Below are 27,298 nucleotides of genomic sequence, written 5' to 3' on the forward strand. Positions count from 1 at the left end.
CGCATTACAATGTTTTGCACTCGTGCAGAAAAATCGCGGGTGTTCCCGTAACGCACCCGCACATTTTCCTGCAACGCCCGTGTGAAAGAGGCCTAAGGGTGAACTGAAAGGGTGCAGATTGGACGTGGCCGAAAATGTGTATGAGACGGGGAACAGCGAGAGAAAAAGGAGGGAGAAGCTTCAGAGGACGTCACCGAGCTCCGAACCGGCGGCTCCACAAGCAGAACATGAACCATCAACTACTCCAAATGCAGCAGATGTGGAGCCGACACCGGGGTGGAAAATACAACACGGCTAATAAATCTATCTACTCCTGCATCCTGGGGCGTAGCTAAAAGCTCATGGGCCCCAGTGCAAGAGTTCAGCTTGGGCCCCCGTCCCTCAGGGCTTGTTGGAAAGGGTCAGGGGAGCACGTAGCCTTCCTGCTGCCTGGGGAAAACATTGCAAGGGCCCCCCTCATGCCAAATTCTTGACCTAACCCCTTCCCTCCAGCCAGAGGTGTAACCTGACCAGCATGCACTTTCTATAATGCCAGTGTCTTATGTGGCACAAGGGTCTCTGGGCCCCTCAGGCTTCTGGGCCCGGTAGCGACTGCTACCCCTGCACCCCCTATAGTTACGCCACTGTATTGATGATTAGATACATGATAGATATGAGATACATAATAGGAGATAGATAATAGATACATGATATATAGATAGATAATAGACAGATGACAGGCAGATACAATATACAGACAGGGGACTGGACGCTCAAACACTTCCTGCTCCTCAGCATTCCTCCTTCAGATCTCATTTCAGCCTCCAGACATCTGCAGGTGAGTGACCCCGCCCCACGTGGGTAAGTGGCCCGGCAGGTAGGTCTCATGTGGGACACTTGCTGAAGATAGACAGGAAGTTATGACTTCTCGGTTCTGATACAATGTATCTCTTCTCGGGTCATGTGACGTGCGGGGCGGAGTCCTGAGAGGCTGGTGACGTGTGACCCCGCCCCCCGGCTTTATCCCCGCCCCCGTGTTGTGGCTGCGGATGGCAGCATGCAGGGCGCGGAGCGCAGAGTCCGGGACCCAGGGGGGAGAGCGGCCTGGAAGGGGCACATCATCCGGGAGCTGCGGCGCCGGGACCGAGCCCAGACCGGCGTCTTCCAGGAGCTGATCCAGTCGTGTGAGTCCCGCCCCCCGCCGGGCGTCAGTGACAGGAGGAGGGTGGGGGATCGCTCAGTACCACTTCTCTGTACTGGGGGGGATCGCTCAGTACCACTTCTCTGTACTGGGGGGGATCGCTCAGTACCACTTCTCTGTACTGGGGGGGATCGCTCAGTACCACTTCTCTGTACTGGGGGGGGATCGCTCAGTACCACTTCTCTGTACTGGGGGGGATCGCTCAGTACCACTTCTCTGTACTGGGGGTGGGGTCGCTCAGTACCACTTCTCTGTACTGGGGGGGATCGCTCAGTACCACTTCTCTGTACTGGGGGGGATCGCTCAGTACCACTTCTCTGTACTGGGGGGGATCGCTCAGTACCACTTCTCTGTACTGGGGGGATCGCTCAGTACCACTTCTCTGTACTGGGGGGATCGCTCAGTACCACTTCTCTGTACTGGGGGATCGCTCAGTACCACTTCTCTGTACTGGGGGATCGCTCAGTACCACTTCTCTGTACTGGGGGATCGCTCAGTACCACTTCTCTGTACTGGGGGGGGGGGGTCGCTTAGTACCACTTCTCTGTACTGGGGGGGGTCGCTCAGTACCACTTCTCTGTACTGGGGGGATCGCTCAGCACCACTTCTCTGTACTGGGGGGGATCGCTCAGCACCACTTCTCTGTACTGGGGGGGATCGCTCAGCACCACTTCTCTGTACTAGGGGGGATCGCTCAGTACCACTTCTCTGTACTGGGGGGGATCGCTCAGTACCACTTCTCTGTACTGGGGGGGATCGCTCAGTACCACTTCTCTGTACTAGGGGGGATCGCTCAGTACCACTTCTCTGTACTAGGGGGGATCGCTCAGTACCACTTCTCTGTACTGGGGGGGATCGCTCAGTACCACTTCTCTGTACTGGGGGGGATCGCTCAGTACCACTTCTCTGTACTGGGGGGGATCGCTCAGTACCACTTCTCTGTACTGGGGGGGATCGCTCAGTACCACTTCTCTGTACTGGGGGGGATCGCTCAGTACCACTTCTCTGTACTGGGGGGGATCGCTCAGTACCACTTCTCTGTACTGGGGGGGATCGCTCAGTACCACTTCTCTGTACTGGGGGGGATCGCTCAGTACCACTTCTCTGTACTGGGGGGGATCGCTCAGTACCACTTCTCTGTACTGGGGGGGATCGCTCAGTACCACTTCTCTGTACTGGGGGGGATCGCTCAGTACCACTTCTCTGTACTGGGGGGGATCGCTCAGTACCACTTCTCTGTACTGGGGGGGATCGCTCAGTACCACTTCTCTGTACTGGGGGGGATCGCTCAGTACCACTTCTCTGTACTGGGGGGGATCGCTCAGTACCACTTCTCTGTACTGGGGGGGATCGCTCAGCACCACTTCTCTGTACTGGGGGGGGATCGCTCAGCACCACTTCTCTGTACTGGGGGGGGATCGCTCAGCACCACTTCTCTGTACTGGGGGGGGATCGCTCAGTACCACTTCTCTGTACCGGTGGGGGGTTGAATATGTGAATGAGCCCCACTGTTTTCAATATGTAAATAAATGGGAGGGGGCAAGGTAATGAGGGGGCGGAGTAATATGGAGGAGAAGAGCCACTGACAGAGCAGGACTAACCTGGACGGGCAGCTGCTGGAGGACTACTGATCCCAGCATGCACAAATCTCCATTCTACTACAGGGTAACGGGTCATGCTGGGCGTTGTAGTTCCACATCATTACATTGTATCAGTGTGTCTCTCTCCAGACTGGCACTCTGTGGGTTAATGAGCACTTACCTGGGCTCGGTGGGGGAGGGGGTTACCTCAGGGGAAGCCTCCAGTCCTGAAATAAACATTTTCATGAGTCACTGGCTACAAGCCCTGCGGGATGAGGAACTGCGCTGGATGATGGGTGTAGTCACTCTTAAAGGGACGTGGCTCTAGTAGTTTGTTGCCTATTGCTCCCTGTTATCAGCCGGTACCGGGGTCAGAGGTCGGGGCACGCCCCCTGCCCCCGTGGATGTAGTGTCCATTCACACCGTGCTGCGCAGTGTCGGCTCTGCTACCTGCGTCTCAGTATGGAAACTGGAGGATTTCACCCCGGTGGGGAATTTGTCACTCTGCTTTTACATGGAGGAGGCACAGACCTGTGAGAGTGGACATGTACCGAGGCATGAGGCCTAAAGAACCTCCAACCCCCATAGATCACCGCCTCAGATGCAGTTTTATTTGGTGATCAGGGGTCTTATACTCACTCCCATAATTGCTTGCACTGCAGCCCCCTCCTAGCTGTGATGAATAAAATGCTAGAACTACAGTAAAGACTGACACAGACTTGAGTAGCTGGAAAGAGGAAAAGGACTCCCATCATCTGTAATCCCTCTGAATAGAAGACTCCACATAAAAGGGCGACTCAAGGAGTTAGAGAGGAACTAGGGCACCAGAAGGGGCACTGCCCAGTGGGAGGGTGAGCCGTGTCGGCTCTGCTGACCCAGCGCATAGTGCTGGTTGTCTGTGGTGTTCAGATGCTGAGCTGTGTATCTAATCCTCTCCTGTGTGATACTGTCTGCTGAGCTGTGTATCTAATCCTATCCTGTGTGATACTGTCTGCTGAACTGTGTATCTAATCCTATCCTGTGTGATACTGTCTGCTGAGCCGTGTATCTAATCCTACCCTGTGTGATACTGTCTGCTGAGCTGTGTATCTAATCCTATCCTGTGTGATACTGTCTGCTGAGCTGTGTATCTAATCCTGTCCTGTGTGATACTGTCTGCTGAGCTGTGTATCTAATCCTATCCTGTGTGATACTGTCTGCTGAGCTGTGTATCTAATCCTATCCTGTGTGATACTGTCTGCTGAGCCGTGTATCTAATCCTACCCTGTGTGATACTGTCTGCTGAGCTGTGTATCTAATCCTATCCTGTGTGATACTGTCTGCTGAGCTGTGTATCTAATCCTATCCTGTGTGATACAGTCTGCTGAGCTGTGTACCTAATCCTATCCTGTGGGATACTGACTGCTGAGCTGTGTATCTAATCCTATCGTGTGTAATACTGCCTGCTGAGCTGTGTATCTAATCCTATCCTGTGTGATACTGTCTGCTGAGCTGTGTATCCAATCCTATGTGATACTGTCTGCTGAGCTGTGTATCTAATCCTATCCTATGTGATACTGCCTGCTGAGCTGTGTATCTAATCCTATCCTGTGTGATACTGTCTGTTGAGCTGTGTATCGAATCCTATCCTGTGTGAAACTGTCTGCTGAGCTGCGTATCTAATCCCATCCTGTGTGATACTGTCTGCTGAGCCGTGTATCTAATCCTATCCTGTGTGATACTGTCTGCTGAGCTGTGTATCTAATCCTATCCTGTGTGATACAGTCTGCTGAGCTGTGTATCTAATCCTATCCTGTGTGATACTGTCTGCTGAGCTGTGTATCTAATCCTATCCTGTGTGATACTGTCTGCTGAGCTGTGTATCTAATCCTATCCTGTGTGATACTGTCTGCTGAGCTGTGTATCTAATTCTATCCTGTGTGATACTGTCTGCTGAGCTGTGTATCTAATCCTATCCTGTGTGATACTGTCTGCTGAGCTGTGTATCTAATCCCATCCTGTGTGATACTGCCTGCTGAGCGGTGTATCTAATCCTATCCTGTGTGATACTGTCTGCTGAGCTGTGTATCTAATCCTATCCCGTGTGATACTGTCTGCTGAGCTGTGTATCTAATCCTATCCTGTGTGATACTGTCTGCTGAGCTGTGTATCTAATCCTATCCTGTGTGATACAGTCTACTGAGCTGTGTATCTAATCCTATCCTGTGTGATACTGTCTGCTGAGCTGTGTATCTAATCCTCTCCTGTGTGATACTGCCTGCTGAGCTGTGTATCTAATCCTATCCTGTGTGATACTGCCTGCTGAGCGGTGTATCTAATCCTATCCTGTGTGATACTGTCTGCTGAGCTGTGTATCTAATCCTGTCACATGTGATACAGTCTGCTGAGCTGTGTATCTAATCCTGTCACATGTGATACTGTCTGCTGAGCTGTGTATCTAATCCTGTCACATGTGATACAGTCTGCTGAGCTGTGTATCTAATCCTGTCACATGTGATACTGTCAGCTGAGCTGTGTATCTAATCCTGTCACATGTGATACTGTCTGCTGAGCTGTGTATCTAATCCTGTCACATGTGATACTCTTTGCTCCTTTCCTCATATAATTTGGTTACATGTAATTCAATAATCGGAGTTGTGTGGATTATGGACTGGACCTCGTGCCTCCTGTAAACCCCGCGCCTCCTGCCTTCTCTGTACCTCGTGGCTCCTGTTTACCTCTTGTATACCCCCACACCCCGCGCCTCCTGTGTACCCCGCGCCTCCTGTGTACCCCGCGCCTCCTGTGTACCCCGCGCCTCCTGTGTACCCCGCGCCTCCTGTGTACCCCGCGCCTCCTGTATACCCCGCGCCTCCTGTATACCTCGTGTGTATAGATCTCATGGTTCCTGTCCGGTCCCTCTAGATCTTATATAAATGTCAGTTGGAGAAGAAAGCAGTGAAGAGTTTCCTTGCTGACCTCATGGTGACTGTCCCTTTAAGGATGTGGGGGGCTCCTGCTCGTGTCATGACTGTATCGTTCCTGCTGCTCCGGCGCTGTGTTTGCTTCACTATTATAAATAGTTTATTATTATCCCCCCCCCCCCCCCCCGGCCTTGAACTTGCACTCGGGCTCTGATTTTGTGGTTTTGGCAGCAGAACGGTCAGGAAAGGGAGGAGGGAGATGACGGTGCAGGGGGGGGGGGGGGGGCGAGGGGCAGTCGAGGTGACGGTACGTGACGGGGGGGGGGTCAGTGTCCACCTCATTCTTAGGATAAAGGCTGAATGTGGCTCCGGATCACTTATCATCCGTATCGGGGGCTTCGGCCGTTACGTCTGCCGGGGCCCCTCTCATGGACACCGTGTCTCCTTACTATGGAATCCATCCCGGGGTCGATGAACAGATTCACCCAGCTTTCCACATACCCTGAGTGGCATAGAAACCTCCTGTGTAATGCCGCTGCATCCTCAGTCTGTGAATGTGCCAGTCTTCACTGCAGCTCAGTCATTCTATTCATGAAGCAGGTGGTTCGGATGAGCAGGCTGATCTGGCCCTGCGGATGGACTGTGGGTTCAGACTTCCAGACGCTCTGAGTTATCAGGTTACCGTTTTTTCTGGTCACTGACCCCACAATTATCAGACCGCCCCCAGAATCATTGAGACCTTCTGGTTTTGTCATCCAGTTATTTGTGATTTGATGGTTTATTGGTTTATTTATTTATTTTATTTTTTATTTATTTCAGACAATAAACTTCTGGAAAAATCTGTTTTTCTGAAGGACTTGACAGAAAAAATCCAGACTGAGCCTGTCCTGTTCCCGGGGGGCCACCATGCTGCTAGGTAGGTACAGTCGAGGGGTGGGTGGTCAGGGCAGTATACTTAATGTGCTGTATCTAAGCCTCTACTGTATGAATGGGGGTATCTAAGCATATGCAGCTGGAAAGTTTGTGAACCCTTCAGAAATCTCTGTATTTCTGTATAACTTTGACCTAAAACTTTATCTAAAAATAGATAAAGAACCAAAATGAGTCATTTATTTACTGAGAAAAATGATCCGATATCATATGTCTGTGAGCGGTAAAAGTATGTGAACCTTTAGGATTGGAGTCGGGTGTCGGCGACCTGTTTTATGTAAAGAACGTGTATCTATCAAAGTCTGATCTTCACAGCACGTCTCGGGAGTGTATCATGGCAGGAACAAAGGAGATTTCTGAGGACCTCGCGAGAAGAGTTGTTGATGCTCATCAGGCTGGAAAAGGTTATAAAACCATCTCTAAACAGTCTGGACTCCACCAATCCTCAGTCAGACAGAATGTCTACAAACTGAGGAAATTCAATAAGGGTTGACCAACAAAGACTATGCCAAGAGGAAGATGTGTAATAGTCTGCAATTCACAAAGGAACCCAAGGGAAACTGAGTAACGGAAGGCCTTTCTCTCTTTTTCTGATTTTATTTTCATGCGTCTACAGTCAGAAGGACACTGACCAGCAATGGTGTGCATGGCAGGTAGGGATCGACCGATATTGATTTTTTAGGGCCGATACCGATACCGATAATTTGTGAACTTTCAGGCCGATAGCCGATAATTTATACCGATATTCTGGGAATTTTCATTTTTGAAAGAAAAAAAAAAAATTCCCACAAATCTGCTGAAAATTAATGTTTATTGTTAATGTGTATTTTTTATTTTTTTTGTAAATCTTTCTTTTTCATTTATATTGAATATTTTGATGTTTTTATTTTTATAACTTTTTTTTTTTTTTTAAACTAACTTTTAGCCCCCTTAGGGACTAGAACCCTTGTCCTATTCACCCTGATAGAGATCTATCAGGGTGAATAGGAGCTCACACTGTCCCTGCTGCTGTGTGCTCTGTGCACACAGCAGCATGGAGCTTATCATGACAGCCAGGGCTTCAATAGCGTCCTGGCTGCCATGGTAACCGATCTGAGCCCCAGCATTACACTGCTGGGGCTCCGATCGGAGGAGCAGGGGAGAGGGAATCCTGTGGGGGGCGCACTGCGACTGGGGTGGGGGGGAGGGGGGCGCACCACTGCTTAATACTGGGGGGGAGGGGGGGGCGCACTGCGCCACCAATGCTTAATACTGGGGGGGCTTGGGGGGGAGGTGCACTGCGCCACCAATGCCTAATATTGGGGGGGAGGGGGGCGCACTGCGCCACCAATGTCTGATACTGGGGGGCTTGGGGGGGCGCACTGCACCACCAATGAAGCTTAATCTCACATTTATTCGTATACAGGAGGCGGGAGCTGGCTGCAGGATCACATAGCCGGCTCCCGACCTCTGAGCTGTAGCTGCGATCCGCGGCACCTGAGGAGTAAACTACCGCAGATCGCAGCTACAGCTCATAGAGGTCGGGAGCCGGCTATGTGATCCTGCAGCTCCCGCCTCCTGTATATGAATTATTGTGAGATTAAGCTTCATTGGTGGCGCAGTGGCCATAGCTCCTCCCCTCCTCTTGTCCCCTGTCCTCCCATTGGCTGGAGCGGCAGCAGCAGCACAGGGGGAGGAGACACTGCTTCTTCTCCCCTGTGCTGCTGAGGGAACACGGAGAGCGCTGTCAGCAGCGCGATCTGTGTTCCCAGGACGTTATCGGAATATCGGCAAAATAAATGCCGATACCGATAACGTTCAAAATCCTGAATATCGGCCGATAATATCGGTAAATCCGATAATCGGTCGATCCCTAATGGCAGGACTGCCAGGAGAAAACCACTGCTCTCCAAAAAGAACATTGCTGCTCATCTGCATTTTATAAAGATCACCTGGACAAGCCAGAAGTATAGTGGAAAAATAGAACTTTCTGCTGTAAATGAGAAGCGGAGAAAGGAAAACTCTGTATCCAGCATAAGAACCTCACCCCATCTGTGACACCTGGTGGTGGTAGGATCATGGTTTGGGCCTGTTCTGCTGCATCTGGGCCAGGACGGCTCACCATCATAGATGGAATGATGAATTCTGAATTATACCAGCAAATTTTGGAGGAAAATGTCAGGACGTCTGTCCGTGAACGAAACCTTAGTAGAATAGAGTAGTGGGTCATGGAGCAGGACGACAACCCTGCAAGTCGTTTTTCCCAAAGATGGTTAATGAAGAAGAAGGAGGAATGGACGAGTCACAATCCTGACCCTAATGCAATAGAAACGTCGTGGAAGGACCTGAAGCAAGCAGTTCAGAGCAGAAGCCACCAACATAGCAGAGCTGAAGCTCTTCTGTAGGGAGGAACGGGCTGAGATCCCTCCAAGCCGATGAGAAGGAGTAATAAACAATTAGATACTGAAGATCGGGGTTCACATACTTTCACAGATGTGATATCGGAGCATTTGAGTCATTTGTATGATTTGATTCTTTATTTACTTTTAGGACTTGTAAAAATCTAATGTAGATTTAGGTCAAATTTATCCAGAAATATAGAAAATTCTGAAGGGTTCACAAACTTTCCAGCACCGCTGCAAGATGTGATACTGTCTGCAGAGCTACGTATCTAATCCTACACCCATCATGTGTGATACTGTCTGCTGAGCTGTGTCTCTAATCCCAAGATGCGCTGCATATTGGAATATAGCAGGTTGGTGGCTCTCCCTAGTGTCCACATCTTGTTGCTTAGTTTCCCCATTTTCTGTACTGCAGGACCCTCCCGGAGGGGGTGCACACTGCTGGATCAGACGCCTCCCCCACCCTACAGAAGGAGATTTCGGCGCTCAGGGACTACAATGGAGAGGTAAATGTAGCGCCCCCTGGTATGAGTAGACTCTTCTAGTCTAATGACTGATTGTAGGTCTGACATTGGGGCCTGCCTGGACGATGGGGCCTGCCTGGACGATGGGGCCTGCCTGGACGTTGGGGCCTGCCTGGACGTTGGGGCCTGCCTGGACGTTGGGCTCTGCCTGGACGTTGGGCTCTGCCTGGACGTTGGGCTCTGCCTGGACGTTGGGCTCTGCCTGGACGTTGGGCTCTGCCTGGACGTTGGGCTCTGCCTGGACGTTGGGCTCTGCCTGGACGTTGGGCTCTGCCTGGACGTTGGGCTCTGCCTGGACGTTGGGCTCTGCCTGGACGTTGGGCTCTGCCTGGACGTTGGGCTCTGCCTGGACGTTGGGCTCTGCCTGGACGTTGGGCTCTGCCTGGACGTTGGGCTCTGCCTGGACGTTGGGCTCTGCCTGGACGTTGGGCTCTGCCTGGACGTTGGGCTCTGCCTGGACGTTGGGCTCTGCCTGGACGTTGGGCTCTGCCTGGACGTTGGGCTCTGCCTGGACGTTGGGCTCTGCCTGGACGTTGGGGCCTGCCTCGACGTTGGGGCCTGCCTCGACGTTGGGGCCTGCCTCGACGTTGGGGCCTGCCTCGACGGCACGGGCTGTCTGACGATGCGTACTGTCTTTACGGTCAGGGTCTGTCTGACGATGCGTACTGTCTTTATGGTCGGGGTCTGTCTGACGATGCGTACTGTCTTTGCGGTCGGGGTCTGTCTGACGATGCGTACTGTCTTTACGGTCGGGGTCTGTCTGACGATGCGTACTGTCTTTACGGTCGGGGTCTGTCTGACGATGCGTACTGTCTTTACGGTCGGGGTCTGTCTGACGATCCGTACTGTCTTTACGGTCGGGGTCTGTCTGACGATCCGTACTGTCTTTACGGTCGGGGTCTGTCTGATGATCCGCCACCTGCGGCTCCGTTGCTGGTTTCTTGCTGACCTTGTTGTCCTTGCAGTTGGCCTTTCAAGCCTGCGAGCTGAAGAAGGAGGTGCAGGAGCGGGAGCAGGAGCTGCAGCAGCAGAGGTCCAGGTGCGGCTCTCACCCCGGAGCTGAGCTCTGAGTGCTTACTCCTCTCTCTTTCTCCCTAGTTCTGCACATTCTTGCCTAGGTTTTGCCCTTACAGTATTTCGTATGCTCCTGTCACATCCAGAGCTGCATTCACTTCTGCTATTTGTACAGCCGTGTATTTAATCTCCAACTTGTAAATCAAATATATTCAAAGTGATCGATTTTTTAATGCAGCTCTGTATGTGACTTGAGTACAAAACATGATTTATTTATTTATTATTTTCTTTTTTTTCTTTTGTGCCACTGACTCCACATGAGCCGCGTTGTCTATTGGAGTCTGAGGTCGTCTAAAATCCACCTCACTTTGCTGCTCTGTCCCTCTTTCCTTGCTTTACACTGCAGCTCTACTCTGTTAGGGCACAGTCTTGAACACTGATCCAGCTGAGCTACAATGTCTGCTGTGGCCTGAGATTCGCCTTCTGTCACATTAAAGGCTCAGAATTGTACTCTGCCCCTTCTCCATACTTTACACTGCAGTTCTGCTCTGTTAATGCATAGCTATGATCGGTGTCTCCAGCTTACCTGCATTGTGTATTAGAATCTCAGGTGGTCTGAAATCAACCGCCCCCCTGTCTCAGTGCTTGCTTTGTGTACTGCTGCCTCCTCTCTTCTTTACACTGCAGCTCGGCTTTCTTACAAAGCAGATCTTTTTACTGGTGTCTTCTACAGCATCTCTTTCCTCGCTGCCCTGGTGGACGATCACAAAGATCAATGTCAGTGCCTGGAGAAGGAGATGGTCCAGATGGTCTGTGCCAATGCCGACCTGAAGGAAGACTATGACCATCTGCTATCGAAGCGCCTCCTACTGGAGGGGCAGCTTCACGAGGCCGAGGAGGAGCAGCGCGACCTCATTGAGGCTTTGACCATGAAGAAAGTGATGGAAGCGGAGCAGCAGAACAGCATCAACGAGAGGTGGTCACCCCCAGATTTTTTTTTTTTTGGAGGGGGGGAGGGGGTTATGGAAATAATTAACCTCATTGGACAACGTATATATTATCACCCCTGACATATGGGGTCGGGGGCCCTCTATTTTCGAGGTGGGACCGCATGTATCAGATATAACGTATCCGGGGTGACAGCAGGGATTTGGGGGTCCTATGACCGGACCCCTCATTATCTGCTCCTCGCGTCCTCGGGGACTTCACCGGCTTTCTTTTTTTTTTTCGTTACAGGAGGAAGGATGAGATGTGGAGCCGCATAGTCAAAAAAGCCTTGCGCAAGACAGTCAGCGCCGAAGGGTGAGTATCGGGGGAATTTATCCAAAAATATTCTCATATTTAAGCCTTTTCAGACATTTTTCAGCACGAAACCCATTGCTTTGGTTATCTGTTCTTATACTCCAGTCACATCCGGAGCTGCATTCGAATCCTTGCTGCTGGCTCTCGGGCAAAGAGAATGTGAGCGCTCACTGCTGCCCTCTGCTGGTCCAGAGCCGGTATTGTGACAGCTACAGGCAATAGAGAAGGCAGCTCTGGTTGTGTGTAGAGCAGTCATAAATGACTGGAAGTTGCAGCTCTGGGTGTGACTGGAGTATGACTAGATGTCACAGGTGAGATCACTGCACCTACGTTATTTCTGATGCCTTTTATTGTAGAATAGAGTCGGACGACTCCTCGCAGATCTTCGTGTCCGTGTGTTGGCCTCCCGCCCTCCCGTCCGTATCGGTCGCGCTGTAAGGTTCTCGTGTGGCGGTTGTGCTCCTTTGTGTCCAGCAGAGGTTCTCAGACGTGTCCGATTGCCGTCCATTATTCCCAGGCCGCGTGTAGTATGGGAGGAGGAGCTAATGCTTTGTGGGTGGGGCTATAATTCCTCAATATTAGAAAATTGCAATATCGCCCCCTGGTGGGTTTTTAGTGAAGTGCGATTGCAGTGCACCCTCCTCCTCTCGGCGCTGCTGGGAGGTTGATTCATGGAAGGATCAGTCTGAAGACCTCTGCTCTGTGGTCAATGTGGGCAAATCATCTGCAAACTGATGGATGGTAAATAGTATAGGTAAAAGAAACCTAACGGTAAAGACGGGAAAACCCCGACCTTACAGTCTCCAGAGCACAAGTCCCTCGCAGCATCTGGAAGAAATGTATCGTCGGGTCTTCACTATCGCCAAACTCCAGGAAGTGAGCAACAATCCCAAGACTCATAGACCGCCATCCGCTCAGTTTGTCAATGACGTCCAACCACTCACTGATCACATGACTAGACACTGACGTCACATGTATGACATCACACGGCGGGTTCATTGGATAAACATCTAAGAAATGAGAGTTTTCAGGCAACATGACGGGGGAGGACTTACACTTTGTTTACGGTTTTAGGGATGTTTGTCAAACGCGCTCTATGAATTTACATGATTTAAGCAGCATGGAGATGTCCGGCAACCAAGAATTAGAGAAATCTTCCCCCAGGACATGCAGGTGAGAAAATAACTCAAGGAACAAGGAAGTAACTACTATAATACTGCTCCTATGTACAAGAATATAACTACTATAATACTGCTCCTATGTACAAGAATATAACTACTATAATACTGCTCCTATGCACAAGAATATAACTACTATAATACTGCTCCTATGTACAAGAATATAACTACTATAATACTGCCTCCTATGTACAAGAATATAACTACTATAATACTGCTCCTATGTACAAGACTATAACTACTATAATACTGCTCCTATGTACAAGAATATAACTACTATAATACTGCCTCCTATGTACAAGAATATAACTACTATAATACTGCTCCTATGTACAGGATATAACTACTATAATACTGCTCCTATGTGCAAGAATATAATTACTATAATACTGCTCCTCTGTACAGGAATATAACTGCTATAATACTGCCTCCTATGTACAAGAATATAACTACTATAATACTGCCTCCTATGTACAAGAATATAACTACTATAATACTGCCTCCTATGTACAAGAATATAACTACTATAATACTGCCTCCTATGTACAAGAATATAACTGCTATAATACTGCTCCTGTGTACAAGAATATAACTACTATAATACTGCTCCTATGTGCAAGAATATAACTACTGTAATACTGCTCCTATGTACAAGAATATAACTACTATAATACTGCTCCTATGTACAAGAATATAACTACTATAATACTGCCTCCTATGTACAAGAATATAACTACTATAATACTGCTCCTATGTACAGGAATATAACTACTATAATACTGCTCCTATGTACAAGAATATGACTACTATAATACTGCTTCCTATGTACAAGAATATAACTACTATAATACTGCTCCTATGTACAGGAATATAACTACTATAATACTGCTCCTATGTACAAGAATATAACTACTATAATACTGCTCCTATGTACAAGAATATAACTGCTATAATACTGCCTCCTATGTACAAGAATATAACTACTATAATACTGCTCCTATGTACAAGAATATAACTACTATGATACTGCCCCTATGTACAAGAATATAACCACTATAATACTGCTCCTATGTACAAGAATATAACTACTATGATACTGCCCCCTGTGGAGCAGAATATTACTGTATCTAGAGGTTTGCTCATCCTTGGCTCTCGTGTGTTTCAGGTCTCAGTCTATGATTTCTTTAGGTCCTTCAAGATTCATGGGAGCATTAAGAAGCTTGTTTGAGTGAGTACGCTGAGTGTATGACGGTATTATATAGTTACATTGTTATAGGCAGTGATCTGTTTTTCTTCTTCTCCCCTGGTGCAGGTGAGGAGTGGGGGGGTCCTATAGTGAAGGCCACATACCTGATCTCTCTGTAGTGCGGTGTTTGCTTAGGCGGGGGCTGAATCTCGCCAGTGCCACCTCTTGGAGGTGGCCCCGGTGCTGGTGAGGTGCAGGCCTCTTGAAACCGCTTTCTGCGGGGGGATATCTGGCCTGGCGATATTCCCTCGTCAAATCCCAAGCTTTGTTGGAGAGTCGGATCTTGACTGATGGGGGCGCCTTCCTATAGGTGGCGCTGGCGAGAAGGTTCTCTTTCCCGGGAGATGCCTCCAGTGTAGATGACCTCATTGGTCTCACCTTTTGTGGCTTACAGTTGGGACCCCCATTATTTGGCGGACCCTTGGGCTTTGATGGAGGTGCCTGGAGCCAGGATAGAACCAATGTTCTGTCTCTCTCTTTTTTTGGTTGTGGGGGGGGGGGGATTTTTTATTGGAGACGATGGAAACTTTTATCTTTGTCTTTAGTTTTCGGAAGACCCCAGATGATTGCAGTGTGGATGGCGAGTGGTATCGCCCGTCGCCCGTGTGTGTGATCTGCTGCCCACCGAAAAGAGCCATCTATAGCAAGGTAAGACCCCCCTCATCTGTAGACAGTGCCTAGGGCCCACCAGTGGAAGTGATTTTGGGGGCCCACAGGAATATTACTTGTATATTTTTCGTCCTCGCGCGCAGAGCAGAACGGTATTGTGCACCGTACACTATCAAAGGGTGCGTCTTCTCCCCCCCCCCAATAAACCTTACCCCCCCCCCCCTTGCGATGCGTCTCCACCCCCCCCCCCCCCCAATTAATAAACCAAAAAAGGTGGGGATTATGAGGATAGAGGCAGGAAAGCCTTAAAACTTCCATTCTGCCCAAATTCTCAGTGTTTCAGTGTTTATCGTTAAGGTGTGCACCCTAAGGGTCCATTCACACATCCGTAATTTGGGTCGGCATCCGTTCTGCAATTTGCGGACCCATTCACTTTCAATGGGGCTGGAATGGATGCAAATCTGCATTTCCGGGATCCGCATCCGTTTTTTCGGGATCCCTTTTTTTGGGGGATCCGCAATTCCGTTCCTGAAAAAAATAGAACATGTCCTATTCTTGTCCGCAATTGCGGACCAGAAAAGGCATTTTCTATTATAGTGTCTGTGATGTGCGGTCCGCAAATTACGGATCGCACATTGCAGGTCCTGAAAGAAGACGATGCCGGCTGCGCGAACAACAGGATGAGGTGAGGTCATTTTTTTTTATTATTTTTTTTAACCCCTAAATCAACATTTTAGTAAGTATCCTGTATTCAGAATGCGGTTATTTTCCCTTATAATCCGGTTATATTGGAAAATGATAAAATCTACAGAACCCCTGACAGTGAAGAGGTCCGGGTTCGGCTCTGGGTACCACAGTCAGTTTTTTTAATGCAAAACGCATTGCACCCTCGCGATAAAAACTGAACATCGGAACGCAATCGCAGTCAAAACTCACTGCAATTGCGTACCTGATCGCAGACGCAACGCATCCGGACCTAATCCGGACCCGCCCGTCTGCAAGGGGCCTAAAGGTGTGATGTAGATTTGGTGTATAATATAAAATGGAACCAAAACATGATTCAAATTATGAGAAACTAAACTTAAATTCCCCAAAATATTATCCCAGGACAATCCGTTTGCCAAGCGCTTCGCCCCGGAGAACGTGTGCTATTACATCGCGCTCTAAACAAAACTTTATAAACTGAGAAATCTTAACCTTCTGACCTCTATTTCCTATAAAGGGATGTAAAGCTGTAACAGTATCGGAACGGAAAATACCTAAACCAGGATAAATTCGTAATATTTTCTCCAAAAACGGACGTGTGTCCCCATTCCCAACCTCCTGTGCAGTAGAAAAGATACCCTTGATCTCCAGCCAATCGTTATTGTGGACCTCAGATTATTTATCAATGGAATAAGATTAAGCTGTAGAAAGTCGTGCATCCTCGGGGATATCATTATACACAGATATGTAAATCGGTGGCGTGGCGTGGGTTAACAGCACCTGGTATTGCGCCCCCTAATCTGTGGACACGCCCCTTTTTATAGAACCTCTCCCCAAATTATACAAAGACCAACATTACCAAAAACCCTATATAAAGGCCAAATAATACTACTCCCACCTGGTCAGACATGATGAGAGTATTACCGCCATACTGACACTGAATAATAATACCGCACTATACCGAAACCAGCACGAAGCACCATAGGCCGCCTACCGCTTGTGTTTTGTGCACGCGTGTTACTTGCGGTTTTTGTTAACAGATCTCATCCTTCTACTAAAAAGGGTGAAATCCACAGAAAAAATTGCAAACACAATTCACATTCTGCAGATTTCACTATCCGCACGGCAGGCTCATCTCCTCACAGACAGAATCTGCGAGGTGCACATGAGATCTGTCTGATCCCGTACACTTTGCTGGGTCCGTACTACACTGCGGTTTTCACTGCGAGGAAAAAACGCACGTAATTGGTAACATGCAGCCTAATATACAAATAATACTGCTAAACCCACGAGCACTTATTACCACCTCGTAGTGACTGAATACTGCACCAGACCGATACTGGGGGGTCCTTTCCCCCAGTCTGATGAAGGGGCCGCTCCAGTCATTCTCCATGGGACTGCCGGAGATAGCCCAGTGCGGCGCTCGGCCATTTCTGCCAGTCCCATAGAGAATGACTGGAGCGGCAGGGAGCATGCTGACCTGTCACTGCATCAGATTCAGGGAACAGGATTCTGGTATTTGGGATCAGTGGGGTCCCCGTAGTCAGACCCCCACTAACCAGTCAGTTATCCCCCATCCTATGAATAGGAGATAACTTCTAAAATTGGCACAACCACTTGAATTCATTCCCAATCCCAATTAAAAGGGTTTTCGGGGCTGAACCGGACATATCCCTATCTTCACCCCTCTGGCCCCCCGGTTATGGTTTACTTTAGCAGAGGCTTCCACCTAGCAGTGTTCCCGATGACGTCACCGGCTCTGAGAGACGGGCTTTAGCCATTAGTGCTGGGCGTCACTGGTCCCACTGCTGGGCGGAAGCCTCTGCTTAGCTTTACCCATGGAAAGCCCGGTACGTCGCTGGTTCTCCTAAAAATTCCGGATGCTCATGTCAGGGGGGCCGGAGGGGTCAATATGGGGATATGTCTGGGTTCAGCCCCTTTAAGGCCCCATGGTAACTATACCGCACCATATATTGCTGAAATGTTATAATGGCCACACCAAGATATATACCGTTATCCCAGATTGCGTCCCGCCGTAGCGCTGCTGTCGTGGGTGGTGGGCGCAGTGACTGCCCAGAAAACTCACTGATATAGGCAGTGCGCTGGATATGGTCTGTGCTGCTGGGCGCCCACTTGCAGTTTGGTGCCCGGAATTTCGAGTCTATCTAAGGGCATAAGACTGGTTTATATTGAGACCCGAAACTTCCCCCAAAGAGTTAACCATTTGAATAATTTTTGGGAGTGCGCTATTCATATGTTGCATGTAAAATAAAATATCATCTCCATATAGGGAAACGCGATCTTCTACTCCTAATACCCCAAAACCTTCCATCTGAGAGTCTTAGACCCGATCAGCAAGGGGCGCAATCTAGAGACGGGGAAAGAGGACCTCCCGGCCGGGTACCTCTACTCAAGGAGACGCTACTCCTTGTAAGGAAGCCATTTATAGTCCAACTGGGGGATCTAGACCAAAGCGTAATCAGATTTATAAATCTAAGACCAAATTCCATCTTCTGTAACAGTCTCCGGTCCAAAGCCCTTAGGCCCCTTTCACACGGGCGAGGTGAACGCATTGCACCCGCACTGAATCCGGACCCATTCATTTCTATGGGGCTGTTCACACGAGCGGTGATTTTTCACGCATCACTTGTGCGTTGCGTAAAAATCGCAGCATGCTCTATATTCTGGGTTTTTTACGCAACGCAGACCCCATAGAAGTGAATGGAGCCGCGTAAAAATCGCAAGCAAGTGCGGATGCGGTGCGATTTTTCACGCATGGAGACCCGATCTGTATTATTTTCCCTTATAACATGGTAATAAGGGAAAATAATAGCATTCTGAATACAAAATGCAAAGTAAAATAGCGCTGGAGGGGTTAAAAAATAATAATAATTAACTCACCGAGTCCACTTGATCGCGTAGTTGCAGATCTCTGTCTTCTTCTGTAATGTTGAGCTGCCGGCTAAGGACCTGTGGTGACGTCACATCACATGGTCCAATCACATGGTCCCTCACCATGGTGATGAACCATGTGATTGGACCATGTGATGAGCACAGTGATGTCATCAAAGGTCCTATTCCTGTGCATAGCAAAGAAGAAGACAGAAGAGATGCCGGCTGCGCAATCAAGTGGATTAAGGTGACTTAAATTTTTTTTTAACCCTATTGTACTATGCAGTCTGTATTCAGAATGCTATTATTTTCCCTTATAACCATGTTATAAGGGTAAATAATACAATCTACAGAACACCGATCCCAAACCCGAACTTCTGTGAAGAAGTTCGGGTTTGGGTACCAAACATGCCGATTTTTCTCACGCGGAAAAATTGCGCATGTTCCCGCAACGCCTGTGTGAAACCAGCCTTAGAGGCATCTAAAGAGAGGATGGACCGAGAGACCCCCGGGGGACCGTGCAAACTATAGTAAGCCCCCTTATTAGGAATAAAACCATTATGATCAGGATGTATAATTTTTTTAATTACATTTTAGGGTGGAATGGAATATATATATATTTTTTTGAATCTTTAGTTTTTACTCGTGCCTGTGGACGCGCATGGACTGTAAATGCTGTATCATTGATATTACCCTGAGGTGCCACGGTTGGTATTGACTGTGGCAGCTCAGGGGTTAGACTGCAGGGTTGGTAACGATCTCTTATCCCAGCCGTAAGGACGCGGCTGCTGCAATGCCAAAAGCCTGAAGTCCTTGCCCCTTTCACACAAGCGCGGGTCCTGACCCTTTCATTTCTACGGGTCTGTGCACATGAGCGCTGTTTTTCACGCATCATTTCTGCGTTGTGCGAAAAACGCAGCGTGTTCTATATTCAGCGTTTTTTTTTTTCCCACGCAGCCCTGGCCCCATAGAAGTGAAAATCGCATTGCACCCGCATGAAACACTGAACACAGTCACAGACAAAACGGACTGAACTCGCTTGCGGAAGTGTGCGAGTTTTACTAAACGCATCCGGAGCCAATCCGTATCGCTCATGTGAGAGAGGCCTAAACAGTTAATGGCTGTGTGGTTTTAGGCAAACTCTAGAAGGGTTCCCCGTGGAAGAAATTTGGTTTCATTAACACTTGCCTGTCTTGCTCCGTTGTCCTCACTGCAGCGGCCGCCAGCTCCCCCGCTCTTGTCCCGGGTGCGCGCGCTTCTTTTCCTGTTCAGGTGCATTTATTACTATGTAGCTGAACAGGAAAAGAAGCGCAAACATCTCTTCGGGACAAGAGCTCCTCGCGGCCGGTGCGAGTGCGGCAGGGACAGGTAAGTATTAATGAAACCAAATTTCTTCCGCGGGTCCACGGGACGCTTGTATTTTTCATGATGCTCGGAGAACCCTCTTAATTTATCTTTATACCGTATAAACTTCTAGTAATTGATGTGTGCCTGCTTGGGGGCCATTCACACGGCGAGAGCGGGCGTCCGGTTTCGGCTTGGTTCTATTCAATACAAACTACAATTACAACTCCCAACAGGTCCTGAAGTTCTGCAACCCACAGGGCATGCTGGGAGTTGTAATCTCCAGAGGGGAGGACAGTAAATACCTACCTGTTTGGGAGGAGAGCGGTCTGCGCAGACTTCTCAGCAGACCCTCATTCTTCTCTTCTGTAGCGCTGCCGGCGCCTGCCTGGTTGTCAAATAAACTGAAATCCCGCCGCTGCGCTCTGCGCCGACTCAGAAAATGGGCGGGCGGCAGGGCTGCCCCTGCTGTGTGACGATTCACGCACTTGGTAAGAGCACAGATCGGGCGGCGGGCCCCGCAGCACTGCAGCAGCCGTGCCAGAGGAGGAGCGGTGAGAAGAGCTCGGAGATTATCTGCCCATTGCTGGCGCTGTAGTGATCGCCTCGCTGCTTATTACACGGAGCTGCCGCTGATTAGTGACTATGATTATCAATATTGGCATGCAGGCAAAGGGCCCACCGAGGATTTCACCGGCTCCCCGAGGGCCAGTCCGAGCCTGTCTGTAGAGACATACACTTATAGCATTTTCTATGCGGATATTTATATTACATCATCAATTATCAATGAAAACTGAAAGGATGTCTCTGAGTTTGTTACACAGTAATTATCATTTATACATGTACCGATCCTGAGATACATCCTGTATTATACTCCAGAGCTGCACTCACTATTCTGCTGGTGCAGTCACTGTATACATACATTACTTATCCTGTACTGATCCTGAGTTACATCCTGTATTATACTTCAGAGCTGCACTCACTATTCTGCTGGTGCAGTCACCATGTACATACATTACATTACATTACTTATCCTGTACTGATCCTGAGTTACATCCTGTATTATACTCCAGAGCTGCACTCACTATTCTGCTGGTGCAGTCACTGTGTACATAATAACAATCTAGTTCACAGCAATGTCGAGAGTGATACAGTTGTATCCACTACCAAAGAAACCATCTCTTGACCCGACCTGTGCTGCTAATTACCAACCTGTTTCTAACTTCCCCTTCATCTCTAAACTCCTTGAACGTCTTGTCTACTCTCACTTAATAAGCTATCTCTCTGAAAACCCTCTTCTTGACCCCTTACAATCTGCCTTTCGCCCTCTTCACTCTACAGAAACTGCCCTGACTAAAGTGTCTAACGATCTCCTAAAAGCAAAAAGAAATGGTGACTATTCTCTACTGATTCTGCTGGATCTCTCTGCAGCGTTTGATACCGTAGACCATAAACTCCTCCTCACCATGCTCCACTCAATTGGCCTTAAGGACACTGCTCTCTTGGTTCTCTTCCTGTCTCTCTGGTCGCTCCTTTAGTGTATCATTCGCTGGCTCTTCTTCTTCTCCCCTTCTCCGCTGTCTTGGGGCCACATTTGACTCTCATCTTTCATTTGTTCCCCCTATTCAATCACTTACACGCTCTGCACCTCAAGAATATCGCCAGAATCCGCCCTTTTCTTACGGTGGAAACGGCAAAAACTCTTGTTGTTGCCTGGATTCATTCTCGTCTGGACTACTGCAATACTAACCGGTCTCCCTCTCACTAAACTCAGACTGTCCTAAATGCTGCAGCCAGGCTCATCTATCCATCCAAAAGCTACACTGATGCCACTAGTCTGTGCCAGTCACTTCGCTGGTTGCCCATCCACCACAGAATACAGTTCAAACTTCTCACCCTCTCCACAGTGCTGCACCTTCATACATCTCCTCCCTCATCTCCATCTATCACCCTACTCCTGCTCTCCACAGTGCTGCACCTTCATACATCTCCTCCCTCATCTCCATCTACCACCCTACTCGTGCTCTCCACAGTGCTACACCTCCATACATCTCCTCCCTCATCTCCATCTACCACCCTACTCGTGCTCTCCACAGTGCTGCACCTCCATACATCTCCTCCCTCATCTCCATCTACCACCCTACTCGTGCTCTCCACAGTGCTGCACCTCCATACATCTCCTCCCTCATCTCCATCTACCACCCTACTCCTGCTCTCCACAGTGCTGCACCTCCATACATCTCCTCCCTCATCTCCATCTACCACCCTACTCCTGCTCTCCACAGTGCTGCACCTCCATACATCTCCTCCCTCATCTCCATCTACCACCCTACTCCTGCTCTCCACAGTGCTGCACCTCCATACATCTCCTCCCTCATCTCCATCTACCACCCTACTCGTGCTCTCCACAGTGCTGCACCTCCGTACATCTCCTCCCTCATCTCCATCTACCACCCTACTCGTGCTCTCCACAGTGCTGCACCTCCATACATCTCCTCCCTCATCTCCATCTACCACCCTACTCGTGCTCTCCACAGTGCTGCACCTCCATACATCTCCTCCCTCATCTCCATCTACCACCCTACTCCTGCTCTCCACAGTGCTGAACCTCCATACATCTCCTCCCTCATCTCCATCTACCACCCTACTCGTGCTCTCCGTTCTGTTAGCGACCTAAGATTAATAACCTCCATAATTCGTACCTCTCTCTCCCGTCTTCAAGACTTTCCTCGAGCTGCACCTACTCTCTGGAATACTCTTCCCCGGAATATTAGGTCAATTCACAACCTCTCCATCTTCAAACGCGCCTTAAAAACACATCTTTTCAGGCAGGCTTATCGAGCTACCTAAACTGACTATTCCCAGACTAAACCTCCCCCACCAACTCCTCTGGCCTGAACTCGATCCTGTAGTAGTCCCAAACCTGAAGCAGATCGGCCGGCACCACTCCTGTCTGTTCAATAATGGCTCAAATCCTACTTATCACAATCAACTACCTTATGTGTCACCCCCAATGCCTCATAGATTGTAAGCTCTTGCGAGCAGTGCCCTGACTCCTAGTGTTTCAGTTGCATATTAGCCAGTTAGTTTTGTTTCGTACATGAACCCTATAAATTTGTAAAGCGCTGCGGAATATGGTGGCGCTATATAAATACATTTTATTATTATTATTATGGTAGGCCTAGGTATTTACAGACTTATCACATTTGAACATAAACAAGAGTTTTAATTCACTGACAGCAAGCAGAGATATTGCACGTGATGAGTGTAGATGTTAAGTACATTACAACGTTTTCGACCATTGTTTTTGATTCCTGTGCAAATAAACCTATAACGAGGACACTTGACTGTAGTCAGGACTCCGCCCACTACTGCACTGTTCACCCAATCATTGAAGAGGCTGTTTTCCTGATGCTCCTCCCCCATAATGGTCACATGATGCAGCTTATGAGACTGATCTACTTTGATTTCTTTCAGGAGGTCCATGACTCTGAAATTCACGCGGTCAAGTTCAGCCCCAACTCCAGGATGGTGGCCACCGGAGGGGCGGACCGGGTGGTGAAGATCTGGGACATTGTAGGAGGTGAGGACCGGTGGACGCTGAGCCCCGAATAAGGAGCTCCGCCCTGCTGGAATCTCCAACTATGATGCAGGGGTGTAATAAAGCTCTCATCATGTGACTGTGGGGTGACCCCGCAGCGGAGCGGGTGGCAGGGAATGAAGTTCTCCTTTCTGGTTAGGGCCTCGTGCACACAAATTGTAGATCCTCAAAATACAAATGTCGTCCTTGTGCAAACCCACTCGCTTAGGTCCGTGGTCTGCATTCTGCGATACTGACGCACAGATGCGGAAAATGCACGTATTGTCCGCGAAAACATCATGTCCTGTACTTGGGTGCACAATGCAGACCATTGAAGTCAATGGGTCCGCAAAAGGTGAAGGAGCAACGCGGACGGTATCTGTGTTTACGAATCTACAATCTGCCGACTGCAAAATGCGTACAGTCCCGTGCATGAGGCCCTGGTAGTGTCCAGCTAGAGTGTGAGCTCTGCTGCCAGCCTGAAAAGAGGTTTATTTAGTGCATTTGCATTTAGTATATTTAGTGTTTTATAGTTTTCTATTTAGTGCATTTTGTAGTGTATTTTTCATTTTATACTTAGTGTGTATTTTTATACTTGGTATATTTCACATTTAGTGTAATTTTATACTTGGTATATTTATTCCGTGTATTTTATCGTTAGTGTTTTGCATTTAGTATATTTTATATTTAGTGTAATTATAATTTTTCTAGTTGGTGTATTTTATAGTTTTTATATTTGCTGTATTTTATCATTAGTGCTTTTTGTATTTATTGTGTTTTATATTTTTCTATTTGGTGTGTTCTATCTTTGTTTCCTGTGTTGTTATCTATTGTATTCCTTTCCATGTACTTAGTTTTCCCCGTTTCTCTCCCTCTTTAGGGCAGCTCCAGTGCCAGCAAGTGCTCCAGGGGAGTAACGGAGGAATAACCAGCATTGAGTTTGACCCCTCGGTGCGTATGCCGCTCTCTGGACCATTCTATGCCGACTCTAGGGGTCCCATCCTATGGTCCCAGTTATCAGCCATCTCAGGCTGGGAATAGAGGAATGGCGCGCTGTGGCGCCCGGAGGGGGCGCTGTGGAGCCTGGAGGGCGCGCTGTGCCGCTGTGGGAGGACTGTTTTACTTTGTATCTAGGGTTACCATAAGTATGTGCACCCCCTGCACTTCACACCCACTGCTATCAGTGCATAGAATTTACAGTAATCAGACCTTAGCGGTGGGAGGGGGTCATGCTGGGCCCAGGCTCCGCTCTGCTCAATGCCAGGTGGCGGCTGAAGAGGTGTAAAGCCAATAACAAAGGGAAACGGATGTGAGGGGGGCACATACTATTGAGCCTGTGTGATCCCCCTCGTCTCCTGTAGGTGGCAGCAGAGAACAGTGTAACCGGCTGATGGTTCTGAGGGGAGTCCGGGGGTCTCACGTGGCGCTTCCTCTTTATTTCAGGGGGTGCAGGTCTTGGCCGCCTCATTTGATGGATCGGCTCATCTGTGGAAGCTGGACACCAAAGCCAACGTACGTCTCCTCTCGCCGTTCTCTTGACTTTTGGTTGGTGACACAATTTCTGCAGCTCTTTAACATGCTTTGTATGTTATGATCAGTACCTCTGCTTGCTGACAGTGATTGTAGCCTTCTTGTTTATGGGCAGACTTCTGGGGACTTGCTACATTTGTGTCCGGTCTACACAATCCTCGGCGTCCTGATAGTTTGTTACATTTTATAGCTGCTTTGATACATTGTATCCTTCTGAAGTTGACAGCGGACTGGATACAATTGTAACAAATCATCAGCTGTGAGAAGTGTTTGATCTGGATGAAAAGACAATTTACATTTGCTGACAGCAAGTAGAGATCTTGAGGAATTGAATCACAACCTGTATTAGAAAGTTCTTGGATCTGGCTCCTGTCGGGCCCCTGTAAATGGTATTGACCTCTGTATCCTTATGTTCTCCTCCAGGACAAGATGACCGGGCACACGGGGAAGGTCACGGCCGCCAAGTTCAAGATGTCCACCTACCGTGCGGTCACCTGCAGCATGGACCGGACCGTCAGGGAGTGGGACCTGCATAAAGCAGCCTGTAGGTGGCGTCATCCCCTATAGAATGCGCCTGTAGAGGCTTCACCCAGGGGCAGCCCCCCTCCAGCTCCATCACCTACCCCGGGGGCCCCCAGATAGAGGCCAGTGCTTTTCTCTATGTATTAGAGGCTACATCCTCTTAAAGGGCCAGGCCTCTCCGGATTCCCGCGTTGTACACAGGTAGTCACCCAGATTTCCCGGACGTAATTCTTTCTGATTTCATAGGTGCACTTCCCCTTTAAGAATCCAAATATGCACATATCGGCGTGGCCCCAGTCTGTGGGCTCGGGCCCCGCTCCGTGTGACATGTGTTCTGATAATCACTTTGCTCTTTACTTTCTCGCTGCGCCTCGCTCAGGAGACGGTAAGGCTGTGACCGCGGAGTCGCCATGTTTCTTGTCACGTGTTACATCCGTGCTCACTTCTTATTTTCTGCATCGTCATAGTAACCAGAGATGTACAGTACGGACCAAAAGTTTGGACACGCCTTCTCATTCAAAGAGTTTTCTTTATTTTCATGACTATGACAATTGTAGATTCACACTGAAGGCATCAAAACTATGAATTAACACATGTGGAATTATATACATAACAAACAAGTGTGAAACAACTGAAAATATGTCATATTCTAGGTTCTTCAAAGTAGCCACCTTTTGCTTTGATTACTGCTTTGCACACTCTTGGCATTCTCTTGATGAGCTTCCAGAGGTAGTCACCTGAAATGGTCTTCACTTCACAGGTGAGCCCTGTCAGGTGTAATAAGTGGGATTTCTTGCCTTATAAATGGGGTTGGGACCATCAGTTGCGTTGTGGAGAAGTCAGGTGGATACACAGCTGATAGTCCTACTGAATAGACTGTTAGAATTTGTATTATGGCAAGAAAAAAGCAGCTAAGTAAAGAAAAACGAGTGGCCATCATTACTTTAAGAAATGAAGGTCAGTCAGTCCGAAAAATTGGGAAAACTTTGAAAGTGTCCCCAAGTGTAGTCACAAAAACCATCAAGCGCTACAAAGAAACTGGCTCACATGCGGACCGCCCCAGGAAAGGAAGACCAAGAGTCACCTCTGCTGCGGAGGATAAGTTCACCCGAGTCACCAGCCTCAGAAATCGCAGGTTAACAGCAGCTCAGATTAGAGACCAGGTCAATGCCACCCAGAGTTCTAGCAGCAGACACATCTCTAGAACAACTGTTAAGAGGAGACTGTGTGAATCAGGCCTTCATGGTAGAAGATCTGCTAGGAAACCACTGCTAAGGACAGGCAACAAGCAGAAGAGACTTGTTTGGGCTAAAGAACACAAGGAATGGACATTAGACCAGTGGAAATCTGTGCTTTGGTCTGATGAGTCCAAATTTGAGATCTTTGGTCCCAACCACCGTGTCTTTGTGCGACGCAGAAAAGGTGAACGCCTGGACTCTACATGCCTGGTTCCCACCGTGAAGCATGGAGGAGGAGGAGGTGTGATGGTGTGGGGGGGCTTTGCTGGTGACACTGTTGGGGATTTATTCAAAATAGAAGGCATACTGAACCAGCATGGCTACCACAGCATCTTGCAGCGGCATGCTATTCCATCCGGTTTGCGTTTAGTTGGACCATCATTTACAATGACCCCAAACACACCTCCAGGCTGTGTAAGGGCTATTTGACCATGAAGGAGAGTGATGGGGTGCTGCGCCAGATGACCTGGCCTCCACAGTCACCGGACCTGAACCCAATGGAGATGGTTTGGGGTGAGCTGGACCGCAGAGTGAAGGCAAAAGGGCCAACAAGTGCTAAGCATCTCTGGGAACTCCTTCAAGACTGTTGGAAGACCATTCCAGGTGACTACCTCTTGAAGCTCATCAAGAGAATGCCAAG

At 48.7% G+C, this 27,298-nt stretch overlaps 1 protein-coding gene across 2 annotated transcripts in view; it reads left to right on the forward strand.

The window, feature by feature from the left end:
* Positions 1-1,012: 1,012 nt before the first annotated feature.
* LOC122932639 (protein Atg16l2-like) overlaps positions 1,013-27,298 on the forward strand; it is a 31,622-nt gene continuing 5,336 nt past the window's right edge. Inside the window, exons 1-14 of one of the 2 annotated variants that reach the window (XM_044287164.1) lie at positions 1,013-1,163; positions 6,483-6,579; positions 9,390-9,480; positions 10,464-10,537; positions 11,246-11,488; positions 11,749-11,814; positions 12,171-12,248; positions 12,889-12,987; positions 14,158-14,220; positions 14,784-14,886; positions 23,266-23,371; positions 24,249-24,319; positions 24,812-24,880; positions 25,322-25,442. In XM_044287164.1, coding sequence (XP_044143099.1) covers positions 1,037-1,163; positions 6,483-6,579; positions 9,390-9,480; positions 10,464-10,537; positions 11,246-11,488; positions 11,749-11,814; positions 12,171-12,248; positions 12,889-12,987; positions 14,158-14,220; positions 14,784-14,886; positions 23,266-23,371; positions 24,249-24,319; positions 24,812-24,880; positions 25,322-25,442 — 1,408 coding nt within the window. In that variant the 5' untranslated portion in view covers positions 1,013-1,036. The remainder of the gene's footprint in view (positions 1,164-6,482; positions 6,580-9,389; positions 9,481-10,463; positions 10,538-11,245; positions 11,489-11,748; positions 11,815-12,170; positions 12,249-12,888; positions 12,988-14,157; positions 14,221-14,783; positions 14,887-23,265; positions 23,372-24,248; positions 24,320-24,811; positions 24,881-25,321; positions 25,443-27,298) is intronic. The other variant, XM_044287165.1, reaches the window with a different exon arrangement.

This window comes from Bufo gargarizans, chromosome 3 (genome assembly GCF_014858855.1).
Source record: "Bufo gargarizans isolate SCDJY-AF-19 chromosome 3, ASM1485885v1, whole genome shotgun sequence".
Taxonomy (NCBI): Eukaryota; Metazoa; Chordata; class Amphibia; order Anura; family Bufonidae; genus Bufo; species Bufo gargarizans.